Source organism: Grampus griseus (genome assembly GCF_964374135.1).
Source record: "Grampus griseus genome assembly, chromosome: 12".
NCBI classification, from domain to species: Eukaryota; Metazoa; Chordata; class Mammalia; order Artiodactyla; family Delphinidae; genus Grampus; species Grampus griseus.
This window is the reverse complement of record NC_139006.1, coordinates 38705600-38718325: the sequence shown is the minus strand read 5'-3', so window position 1 is coordinate 38718325 and position 12726 is coordinate 38705600. Positions and strand designations below refer to the sequence as shown.

Here is a 12726-nt window from a genome sequence, read left to right as displayed (position 1 = left end):
CAATATTTCTAACAGGCCATTTTGTAACTTGTCATTCAAAATTTTAGAGGCTAAAACACAGGTTGCACTGTTAACCAGGCGCTTGGGTCTCGACGAGGCATGGAAAGACTTTACATGTCTCAGTCACAGCCACTAAGAGGTGTTAAAGAGGGAAAAGCCTTTTGTTAGTCAGCTCATCTGGCCCATGGAACTTAGAACGAAAGATTTTTTGTACAGCTGTGCTAATCAAAGAGTGGTCCTCTGACCAGCTGCCCAGGTAGCCCCTGGGAGCTTGTTTGAAATGCAGAATCTGGAGCCCACCCAGACCTACTGAAGGGGAATCTGCAATTTAACAAGATCCCTAGTGATCTGCATGCACCCTAAAGTTTAAGGAGCACTGAATGACAGGTGTGGAACATATAAACTGTATTTTAAGCTCTTCTGAAGTTTTCTGCTTCCTGTTTTCAAATATATTGAAAATAAATTTTTTTACTGTGGCAAAAAGATTTATCCTCCAGTTAAAATCTGTGTGTGTGTGTGTGTGTGTGTGTCTTCCCCCAGCTAAGGTACTCAGAAGCAACTTGACATTTATAGTTTCTTTTTCAAACCTAGTTTACAAAGGCAGGCATTTTCAGCAGTCTCAATTTTCTAAATTCCTTATTGCTTCTTGTAATTCTAAGCAACTTTTATGTTTGAGAGGGATGTTATTTACCACAGACTTCTAAAATATTTGCTCCCTACCTTTTCACGTTTTCTGGAAAAAATTTTTTTTCCTCTCTACTTATTCTCTTAAGGAAATAAGGAGAAATTCTAACTTTGAATTTTTTTTAATGAGGTTTCTCATTGCTGACACAGGGCATGGCGTTCTGGTTTCTAGGCTGAAAAATCTGCTAGTAGTGTGCAAAAGGTACAAGAATCCTCCCATGAGAATGACTCCCTGAGCAGAAGGACTTCAGGTGGCACAGACCCCGTCATCCCAGGCAGGGCTATCTTTGCCTTGAGGACATTTCTCTTCATAAATGAGTGGCCAGTTTCTAATCCACTGATGACATCACAGACTTAATAGAATCAGGCCCCTAAAAATGTTTGGATTAAGCCAAAGAAAGAGACAGAGGGAATCTAAGGCTGGATCTAGGCAGGGCCCTCTTTGAAAGCTCCATCCTACCTGATTGTCGAATCCGTTGAAGAGTTTGCTGGACCAGAACCTCTGATCTTGGGACAATGATGATGAAGTCCACTTTGCTGAAGTGGCCGAGGTCCAGGCTCTGGCTGCCGCTGTCTGCTATGGCACACACCTGGGACAAGAGTTTTCTGGCAACCGTAAGCTGCGGTTGATAAATCTGGAAGGGTTCATTATCTAGATCTAAAATTTAAGAAAGTCATAAGAACAAGATTAATTCACTTCTGTGATGGCCTCTATGAATCCATATAGGGGCAAATAATACACATAGGGTAGAGTGATGCTCTATCACCAAGAATCCTCACTTTCTATCCTCACTCTCTATTGACTTTCAGTAGATTTGCCCACTTTCCCTGACAACTTGGCTGAAAGGATGTGCTCAAGAGTGAATGTAGTAGTTTTACAAATGTATTATTTTAATATAAATTGTCTCACAAGGCATGAACTCAGCACCCCTCCCCTGCCCAGAAATGGGGGGACAGACTGCACTCTTGCAGCTGGAGCCAGGACTCATCTCTGGAAAGGGGAAGAGTTTCCTGGTTTCTTTAGGACTATCAGCACAGGTCAGGTGCCTGAGCCCAGACCCAGTTCAGAGCTACTGCCATAATCATAATCATGCTGAGTTCCTTTGAGCTTTTCTGGATGGCACTGCAGTAAACATTTCCTCTCCAGCAAGTCAGTTGTAACATGGCTTGAAATTCTCCTCCCCATGACACTAACTTCACCTTTCTTCCCACTTGACTCCACTTTGCCAGTGCTTGTGACCTAGCAGGTCTGGGTAACTGTGGTCAACTCCCATGCTGATGCCTGTACTATCTGAAGAGACCTGACCCATGACATGGCCAGCTGGCTGCTCAATAGGTGACGTATTAGAAAAACATTGCCCAGATACTCTAACCAAGCCAGTAGCTTTTTATTACAAGTTATAATCAAGAGATCAATCTCTCTTACACATGCGTGCATGCACACGCACACATAACGAGAGACAGGCTTAGTCAGCTAAACACCTGAGCAGAAACATTTAATGCTTCTTGAAAGGGCTGGTTTTTATCAGGAACACATGTGGAAGTCTGACTGGAACACGCAAGGGCCCAATTAACCTGTGCTAATGAATGTTTTCTAAAATCAAGCTGCAATACTTCCCAGGCAAAGACGGTAGTCATGGGACCCCAGCCACCATGGAACCCTGACAGCAAGTGGAGATTTATACAGGTGGGTCTCCCTACTGGCTGAGAGAACCTACTAGAAAAGCCCCAAACTGCAACCTTTAATAATAGCCCAAATAGTTTTTGACCCACAAAGATTACCAACCAAAATAAAAACCTGTCTTTGGATAGTCAGGCTGTTGTTTCTTTCATTTTGCGGGTTAGATGAACGGGGACTAACACAGGGGATGGCATAACTCTGTAGAATTGAACTTAACAAATTTTGACGTTGGAGGAAACCTAAAAATATCTTTAAGCAATGTTTCTTTTCTTTTTCTTTTTTTTTTAACCACCAAGATCTCTTATTTATTATTATTTTAAGCTTTTTTTTTTTTCTTTTTTTGGCCACATAGCATGCGGGATCTTAATTCCCTGACCAGGGATTGAACCCAGGGCACCAGGGAATTCCCGAGCAATGTTTCTTAAACACGGAATCAAGGATATGTACGTGGGCATGTGAGAATTTCAAAATTTTGACTTTGTTCACATAACACATTTTAGATCATCTGGATGGTCACTTTATTGTCATGCAATGTCCAGAAGTCAAAAACTTTTGCCTTTGAATTCATTTTTACGCCTGAGCCGATGCCAAGCCATGCTACTTTTCCTGCTGTCATCCTAATGCATAAAGGATGCATTCCCATCAAGTGGAAGCCAAAAGGCTGTCAGCATCTCTGCTTCGTATCCATCCTTCTCCTGTTCTCTGTTCTGTCCTTTCTTATATGGTCCCTATCAAACAGGGAACTGGGGAAGGATTTGAACCTAAAGGAATCTAATCTAGCGATTGAACTCCTCACCCCTGGTCCCATCGTCCCCCTTGGCATTCTGCAAGCTCGTTGTAGGTCAGATGATATGTCAGTGTTTCTGCTCCAGCTGCCAGGAAGGCCTCGCTAATCCTGAGATTATGTGTGTTTTACACATTGGAGAGTAGATGCAGGGAGCAGAGAGCCAGGAGCCCTGCACAGACTGTAGTCTAGATTCTTTCAAGTAGTTCTTTGAAGCCCTACATGAGCACCCACAGTGGTGAGCACAGCTGGTGGAGTTAAGGAAAGTACACCAAGGATCCCCGCTCCCCCAAGAAAACAAAAACAAAGAGAGGCACTGCTTAAAATAAAGTCTTTGGCTTTGATTTTAATTCTAGGAGAAATTTACTAAGAACAAAGGCATGGGGCCCAGGCCACAGGGTAAGGCATTTTTAACTAGAGCCAGATTTATCATGTAGATAATGAGGAAAGGCCTGTCATAGTCTGTGACTTGAAGACAAGACCTCAAAACCCTCAGAACGACTTAGCTTCTATGTCTGTCCTGAGGACTAGGTTCCTCCTTTTGGCCTGTGGTGACATTACCCAGGTTCTGCGTGGGGATCATAGCAGCAGCCTCCTGAGGTGACACACATTCATTAAGGTCTCCATTGAAAGGGGTCACCACACTATCTCCTCTTCTCTGTTGCATTTTTTCTAGCAGCTTGTCTAGGTCATCACCTATGACAAAATAAAGTGGAGATAAGAAAGTCACAAGGAATGACATGTTTGTATGTCTCCAAGTTGGGCAGCTACGCTGGGCTCCCATCGATATCTGTTGGTCATCCCACTTTCCACGTCGGAATTTACACTCAGCCACCCCTGTAGCAGGATCTCGGTAGCCAGAGCTACCCTTGTTTGTATCGTGCTTACAGGTTCCATGCTCCCACATACTAAATCTCTCTCAGCCCCTATAATACTCAGAGCAGGCAGGACGGGGTCATTATATCTCCATTTGACATATTAGAAAACTGAGATCTGGGGAGGCAGAGCGTTGCCCAAGGTCACACAACAAAGCAGTGGCTGAGCTGAGGCCTCACATCCTTGTGCCTGGACCCCTTTGCTGTGTCAGTAACAAAATGCTTAGAAGAAACCATTCTAAATGAGGGAAGATCAGCGGGCAAGCTTAACCTCCACACTCAGCTCACACTAAGATTTAAATTCAGAAAATCACGCAGCCAGGGGCCGGCAGTGTTGCTGAATCTGACTGCCACTCACCTAATGATGTGGTTTTGAAATGCGATGCCAGGAAACTGACCTTTCCTGTGATGAGCTCATAACTAATTTCTTTCAAAAACTCACTTGTGGTGAGCATGCTCTCTGCCAGAGCTCTGGACTGATGCTGACCTGCAGAACAGAGGGGGAGACAACATGCCAGTGAACAAATGTTCACCGGGAAGTGATTTAGAACAGCAAGAACTGGAAACACAACTAAAGTGTGTAGCTAGAGGGACTTGGCTAAGAAAAGTATGGCATATCAAAAGATGGGCGATTATACAGCATTTGAAATGACAGTTTCAAAATTTCATTTGAAAAGTTTATAATACAAAGTTAGGTATCAAGGGAAAAAAATAACATACCTTATGTTTGTAATGGTGAGAACATACCATGCATCTATTTAAAAGACTCGGGAGGAATGTGAAAAACCTTTAAAAAGTTGTGTCTGCATGGCTATTATGAATATCAGTCTTAAAAATATAAACTTATGTTGTTTTTTTACTAATGAAAATTAGAAAATGAATGTGTTACACTTTCTGATGAAGCTTTTTGAAAGAAATATGTATCACAGAGAGATGGGCAGGTGGGTTTGGTCAAAGCAAGAGGGCTTGGCCCCTTTGCTAGGAAGCGGTGAGAGCCATTCACTGAGAGGAGAAAAGCAAAATTTGGTCCAAATGGCAGCTCAGCAAAATTTGGTCCAAATGGCAACTCAGGATGGTGCCTGATAGAAAATCAGCACCAGAAACAAAAATCAATTTTGTAACATACCAACTTTCTGAACGTTTTCTTTAGGGTCAATGTTATAACATTAAATATCCTCTTAGTGAAGAGGTGAATATATGAGCTAAGTTCCTGGCAAATATGATTAACTGGCTTAAACCACCTGTGGCAATGGCTTTATCACATGCTGGAGTGGTAACATTTCCAAAACATCTTAAGGACAGAAGTTACATGAGACAAGGGTATCTGTTACTAGGGTGTGCTTTGAAATAATGCTCCCACAACCAGCTGACAGGGACAACAGCCAAACTAAGGGCTATAAAAATCTGATCTGAGGAGCAAAGGAAAAGTTAAAATTAGGAGGAAGAACCCAAGTTGGAGCACTTGACCAGAGATTAATTACATGGATGCCTGAAACACCCCATTTAGTATTATACAAATGGACAGATGATGAATGAATGAAAAAATTACTCACCTAATACTACCACACAAAACTCATTTCCTCTGATTTTCGATGCACAAATTGTCACAACATAATCTGGTAGTTTTTGATAGTGTCTCATTTCACTGAGAGTCCTCAATGTCTCTGAAATGCCCTCCGCCAAGGAGTTCTGGGTCACAATCACATGAACCAAGTCTTGAGATACGCTGGCAATTAACCTAGCCAGCCAGGGGAGTTGTCCTGGTGACACAGGCGTGCACTGACCACCCATCTGCAGGGCTCTCTCTCTCAGAGTAAATTCCTGCATAGCTTTCAGCATAATTTGCTCAAATTCTTCCCTGAGAGGTATCTGATCAGGACCTAAATTGAAGAGAATTACAGCTAGAATTTTTTTTTTTAATCACAGCTAGAAAAGACACACACACACACACAAACACACACATCAGAGTGCAGTCTATTGCAGCTGGCAAACAAGCTCTTTTTCCTCTAGTGGCCTCAAGTATACTGCCTCTACTAACCATTTTCCATTGCTAAATTACCTTCTCTCTTTTTTGTTTGCCTTGATACACGTTTATTTTTAAAATGCAGACTTCTATTCTTGATATCTTTAAAAAAAGATGTGCTCAGAGACAGTATCAATTCCATTGTATGCCTTGGGAGATGGTCACTGAAGGTGGTATTTTTGTTGACATATTAAACTTGGCGTTACAGAAATAGTTAATGACTAATGAAGCAAGAAGCTAACCTACTGGTATATAATCAGCTTCAGGCTTCACTCATTTCTCATTTTATTCATAGGTGCCTTAGAAAAACATTTTAATGTATTGCCTCTATACCTAATTTTGAGAATACTGTCCACAAGGAAAACTAAGTTTAATTATTTTTCACTCCCAATGTATATTTAGGCAGTTCCACGCTTTCCCCAGATAGAGAATGCTCTCATCACCTAGTTATTCCCCAGGGTTCTGGGTTAAGAATGGCATGTGGCCCTCTTCCCTGGCCGAGGTTATGGTTAAGCTTACATGGGTGATCTGTGGTCCCTGGAATTAGAGGTATTTTGTTTCTCTTTAGAAACTCAACCAGTCTTTTTTTTTTGGCGGAGCCGCGCAGCTTGTGGGATCTTACCTTCCCTACCAGGGATCGAATCCACACCCCCTGCATTGGAGGCACAGAGACTTACTCACTGGGCCGCCAGGGAAGTCCCTCAACCAGTCTTTGAGACAAAATAAGCAAGTCAGTGTCTGGCATCCAAGTGACACAAATGAATTCCTACACTTAGTTTAAATTGAAACCGGCAAGACTGTTCACTCCTGCTACTCAAAGGCATTTCTTTTGCTGTGTGGACCTGAGATTTGAAACTCATCCTCCTGAAACAGATATAGACCCCCTCAGTGTCTGTGATCTGAGATCAAGCAATAGCTTCAGAATCCAAAGCCAAAATCCCCTTGCAAAGAATACAGGGATGAGGGACTGGACTTCTGTATGAGAACGAGGCACCTGAGTGAGTCAGAAACCTTTCCTTCCTCTAACAGGGGTTTAAGTGGCCTCCCTGGACCCTGCCCATATTCTCAGGGAAAGTAAAAAAAAAAATGCAAGTTTAGTAATGGATAGGATAAGGAAAATTAAATAAAATATCATATATTTTAAAAATAAACAATTTTAATTGGAAAAAACCAGTTTTTTCCAGGATTGGTTGGAGCCAGAGGGAAGCAGGAAAGAGGGCAAGAAAATGGCAATACATGGAAAGAGGGCAAGAAAATGGCAATGCTTACATTGTGTTTATGTTTCTGTGCCTTCCCCAATCCCTTACTAGAGGATGCCTTATTATCACCTGGGAGCCACCAAAGCTTCTGATCTTCATTTAACTTTATCAAATTAGCACCACGGTTCGTGGCCACTGAGTACACACTTAGTAGTGAGCTCAAAGCGCAAGATCTGTACTGACTGCATGGAGAAGAAGGGAAGATGGTCATGTACTTAAAGCTTTCTTCCATCAGAACAAATGACAGCTCAAAAGCATGTGGCTGTGACTTCTCCAGTTCCCTCCGGCCTCTCATAGACAATCTGAGGAGGCTGGTTAATAGGTGTGTGCATAAGGCCCCCTCCAAACCACCATGGAGTAACATTTTCTGTTAGGCAGCATAATTAATTCCAAATATGAAGGCATTCTGGGAAAATAAAATATCAAACATGTTCATAGCGTTCTCGGTTGCCTTAAAACTCACTTTTACAGAGTTTTGACTGAATTACTGTTAGGAATTGAGAAATGGAGGAAAATGTATCAAAGTTTAAATGAGGTAAGAAACTTTTTAGAGTAAATTGCCCTGCTTCCAATCACCTCCCGTCATTTCTGCATCCTTAGCCTTTACAGCTAAATTGCAGGAGGCTTTTCTCCACTTTTCACAAGCTTGATAATATATAGTAATTTTTTTTCTTCAGATGCTTATATCCAGTAACTCAGTGTAGCCCAGGCATCAGGTCCGAAGGCTTTTCAGATACAGCCACCATAATAGGAAAAGACAAGGTTCCAATAGACTCAGAGTCCTCCAAGAATCTCTGGATTTGCTGATTTCATTATCTACTTCAAAAGATTTTCAGATTGTGAAATAACAGAGACTTTTTTTTAAAAGTGATTGTAGTGGAAAGGTCTGTTCTTTCTGAAAAATCTTGCTTTTCTTCTTCTCTGTTACCTTCAGATAACTGAGCCATCCAAGTGTTACACCTGTCCTTTTAGAAGTTTGGATTTATTTTTTCAAATGTCAATTTATAATCTTTAGCATATGTGAAACTATTCTTGCTGCCTTCTTCAAAACTTCTGAAGGCAAAAAAAAAAAAAAAAAAAATTAAGGACTCCAGAAGAGTTAAAGAGAGAGATGTTTCAATGTACAAAATTTAGATTAAGAAAAAGAAATATCTATTTATGTTGGACATTGAGAAACATAATTAATTGGTTGCAAGTAAAACCCTGGAGAGAACTGATCCTGCAGGGCAGAGAAGAGTTTTGTCTAATTGAATGGAGATTGTTCTATTTTTTAAGAAAAGAGCTTTTACTAATTTAAGGAAAGAGGTTTTGTTTTGACCATTTAGTTCCTTTAATTAACTTGGACTTTGACTATTTAAATTGGTATTGAGATTTTAAAAAATGCTATACTGATAGGCTTGGTTAACTAAAATAGCATTGCTTTATGTGGCCTTGTATAACTGATTCTGGATACATCTAGAAGCTAGTTTTTCATCTTGGAACACGGTTGAAAGTCAGTATGTATCAATTAAAATGATGACATCAAATGTCAGACCCGGGAGATTTTTATAATTTTACTACCTACTAATAAAAATGATTAGCAAGTCCTAGATTTATCATGAAAGTGGCTCATGAGATACCTGAAGCCTTGCAAGTTTCAAAAGCCTGTGTCAAAGCAGATCCCATGTCAAAGTAGATTCCATGTCAAAGCAGGCCTTTGGGCTCTCAGGGTACTAAGAGTTGCAGCCATGATTGCTAGCTGATGCTCCAAAGACTGAAGTTGAAGCTTGTGTGTGTGTGTGTGTGTGTGTGTGTGTGTGTGTTTAACATTGTTTGGCCCATGTTTTTTATTATTTAACACCAAAGTATTTAAAATCATTAAAAAAAAAGTCACAAGAGTGCAGATAAAATTTTTAATGTGTAATTTTACATCTTGACCATTTTCCTAAGTAAATCAGTGGTTTGAAGTCCTGGAGTAGGTATATAATTAGGCTGCATATTAGATGGCCTACTGCAGTTTGCAAAATAAAGGACATTGCAATGCAAATGCTGCGAAGCCACTAAAGTACTGTCAGGGCACCTGCATACACCCACTGTGGGGCTCAGGAGGAGATATCAAATAGAGGAAGTGAAGGGTTCATGACCTAGGTATCCCCTTACCCTAAAGCTCAGAAAACCTTCCAGGGAGGTCCAAGTTACTACCTCAATGAAAGGAAGCAGTTTGGGATTACATCAAAGGGATGGAGCTGGAGAAGAAAAAAATGGGTGTAGGGGCAGTGGATAAACAAGATAAAAAGGCTAAGTGGAAAATTGGAAAATAATTGTCTAACACAATGGCTACATTTGCATTCCAGATGGTAGCTGCACTTTCAGAAAGGTGGCTTGGCCTGACTCACAAGGGAGGTACCCACAGCCCTTGGACAGTCTGCCTACATCAACTGCTTTGGAGACTTTAGGACCATTATGGCCCTGGACACCAGGTGGAGCAATTTATCTCTTCTAGGACCCAAAGAAGCAAAGCCAGCAGCAAGGGAGGCTAGATCTGAGGGAAATAGGGGGGAGAAAAAGAAATAGGAAAGGAGTAGGAAAGGAGTAGGAAAGAAATGGAGGAGAGGAAAGGGAAAAGCCATAGAGAATGGGGTTGAAGAAAAAGAACGTTAGACGTGAAAGAGGGTAAAGTAAGAGGTGGATAAATGTGAGAAAGTGGGTAAGAAAGGAAAAAAGTATGTTCCAAAAAAGAATAAAACTCGTCGCCATCAAATGATTATTGAAAATTGCTTACCCAGCCGCACGAGATACTGTATTGTCAGAAGAATCATGTTTTCCACACTCAGGAGCTGGCTGCCAGTCAAACCTAACTGTTCCAAATCTTTGTTTTCCAACTGTGGAATCTTGTAGCAATTCACCAGCAGAGGACTCACAACAATGTCACCAACATTTCCATAGAAATAGGGTAAAGTGCCATAGCCTGCCCCAATAGAAGCAGGTCAGTGAAGTTCAACATTTCTTTTTGAGGTCCAACCAGGTATATTTGCTCAACTAGGATCAACGATGCTTAACAAAGTTCCCTGCCCTCTGAGATGGCTACCAAACAAATCACTCAAATATATCAATCCCAGGGAATTCACGCGAATGCTCTAAATTCTACCCTTTCATTAAATTAGAAGAACAGGAAGCAAAATACTCTAATTATATTAATACTCAAACTATATTATATAAGAGACATGTTAATATTATATCTCTGACATAGAGGACTGATGAGAGTTTGCAGAAACATCTCTGTACCCTTTGTAAAACTGCAAGAATAAAATGTTTTCAGATAAAATTCCTGATCGTTTCTTTTCAGAAAAGAAGTCAGAAAACAAACAAACAGACAAGCTACAATAACATGTGTCACTTCTTGAGGTTTTCTTTTAAAACATTTAAGCTAAATTCATTGATCAACAGCAATATTCTTCCAGTTGCAGGGACTTGGAGGTTCTTACTCTTTTTGCTATCTTAGCCATTTTTGTTGTGTTCTCTTCCTAATTGTCAGTAAACAGCCTTAAATCATCTTAGAAGTAGATAGGACACAAATGTGTTGAAAATACACCCTGTATTTGTGGTATGGTGAAGAGAACAGTCCCTTTGTGAGTCTTTCTAAAAGGCAGACACCAAAGGGTCCTCATGTTTTATGTATCTTTCCAAGGCTTAGTTGCACTGTGCATGCAATTCAAATGTTCAGTAAGAACTTCCTGACTATATGGAATTTAAACAACTGGGATTCCCCCTAGTGCCTATAGGTCCAGGAGCAGTGGATAGGGCAGTCTGATAAAGAACAGGGCTCAAAGCGAAACCATCCATGTCTGGCTCAAGTCAACTGCAAGAAACAGATAACACCTCACATAGACATACCATAAAGATCTAGTGGGCTTAAACACCCTATCTGTTTAGTCCCAAAGGTAAAGCCGGCAGTCTTCTTCTTCTGGCCTAGGCTAGCCCCCCGACGAGGGCACTCTTGATGGGGGTATGAAAGGCTCTAAATTAGTCATGGAATCTAGGGACCCCTACATTTCTACACCTCCACTTATAGAGGGCTTGGAAAGGCTCTCACTCCTAAATGCTTCCCCTTGGTTTAGATCTGCAGCTCTGGGGCCTCTTGGTTCTCCCAAGTGGGGCCTCTTTGCTGGCTCAGTTTGTTCCTTTTCTCTGCCGTTTGGCTCCCTTTGACTGAAATGAGCCGTCCCCAACCTTGTCTGCTCTCATCCACCCCTCAGTTCCCCAGCTGAAACATCACCTCTGAGATGATGGAGAGTTTGGCTGTGAACCTCTAGACTGCCCCACTAAACAGTGCTCCTTGTGGGCAAAAAGACTTTGCCTTATTCCCAACTTCTAGTCCCATGTTTAGGATATCATGAAGGAGCTGACCAATAAGTGCTTAAAGAATTAATAGATGGATCAATGAATACCTTCATGAACACATGAATAGACACGCAGTGAAATGGAGGATTGTTCCTAGATTCCAGCAGACACAGGCAACTTGGAATTCCTTTCCTTACCTATCAGGATTACTGGTCTAACTCCTGAGTTACTCAGCAGATTTTCAGGAACAATTACAGTTTCCCCTGCAGGAATGGGTCGAGGTTGTAAAATTCCAGTTAATGGGGTCTGTGGAACTGGGGCAGATAAAAGGGACTCTGGAAAAAAATTTGTTTGACAAGAAGGATTAGCTAGGAAGGATAAATGAAATAGAGTTGAAATCAACACAGCGTTAATACTTTTAATATGCAAGTTTTATAAGTCTAATGGCTTTTTTATTAAAGTAATTTGTGTTTATTGTATAAAATAAGTGAGAAAAACAAACAAAAATATCAACCATTATCAAATCGTCTGGAGATAACTACTATTTAGCATTTTGGCAGTTTTTCCTTCTAGTTGTTTTTCCACATACAGTATTTTGGATTCTGTTTTGTATTTTATCTCCCCGCACCCTAGATTATCAAGGCATATCTACTCATTACAGAAAATGTGAAAAGTATAGAAAAGTGAGAATAAGGATAAATTCATCATTAATCAGTACTACCTAGAGGCAACCACAGTAACATACCGGCATAATTCTTTCTGTATTTATCATTTCTCTGTAGATTTTAGAATCATTTTTTAAACAAATGTAAATTTTTAAAGAACCCCGTCTATGTCTTAGCATTGGTATATTTACATTTGTCTGTGTTTCATACAGCAAGGTAGATGAGCATTTGAACATTTAATTGTAAGTACCAAATGGCCACAGCTTGGATATTATAAAGGAGAACCAGTTGGTTTTTCAGGATTCTAGTCACAGACTGAACCATCCAATTCAGAAATAATAAGTATAGGTCACATAACGAACCAGATCACAGGAGGATACATCAAATACCACTATTGGCAAAGCAAGTTCATTTATGCTCTATAATGGTGGATTG

The 12726-nt window shown here is 40.7% G+C and overlaps 1 protein-coding gene across 3 annotated transcripts in view; it reads right to left on the bottom strand.

Annotated features, from left to right (window-relative positions):
* The window catches only part of GREB1L (GREB1 like retinoic acid receptor coactivator), a 262291-nt gene that overhangs the window by 57655 nt on the left and 191910 nt on the right, over positions 1–12726 (bottom strand). For all 3 annotated transcript variants that reach the window (XM_082667349.1, XM_082667350.1, XM_082667351.1), the window contains 6 exons: positions 11824–11961; positions 10068–10253; positions 5578–5904; positions 4383–4511; positions 3711–3845; positions 1145–1342 (listed from right to left, as the gene is read on the bottom strand). In XM_082667349.1, the coding sequence (XP_082523475.1) occupies positions 1145–1342; positions 3711–3845; positions 4383–4511; positions 5578–5904; positions 10068–10253; positions 11824–11961 (1113 nt within the window). The remainder of the gene's footprint in view (positions 1–1144; positions 1343–3710; positions 3846–4382; positions 4512–5577; positions 5905–10067; positions 10254–11823; positions 11962–12726) is intronic.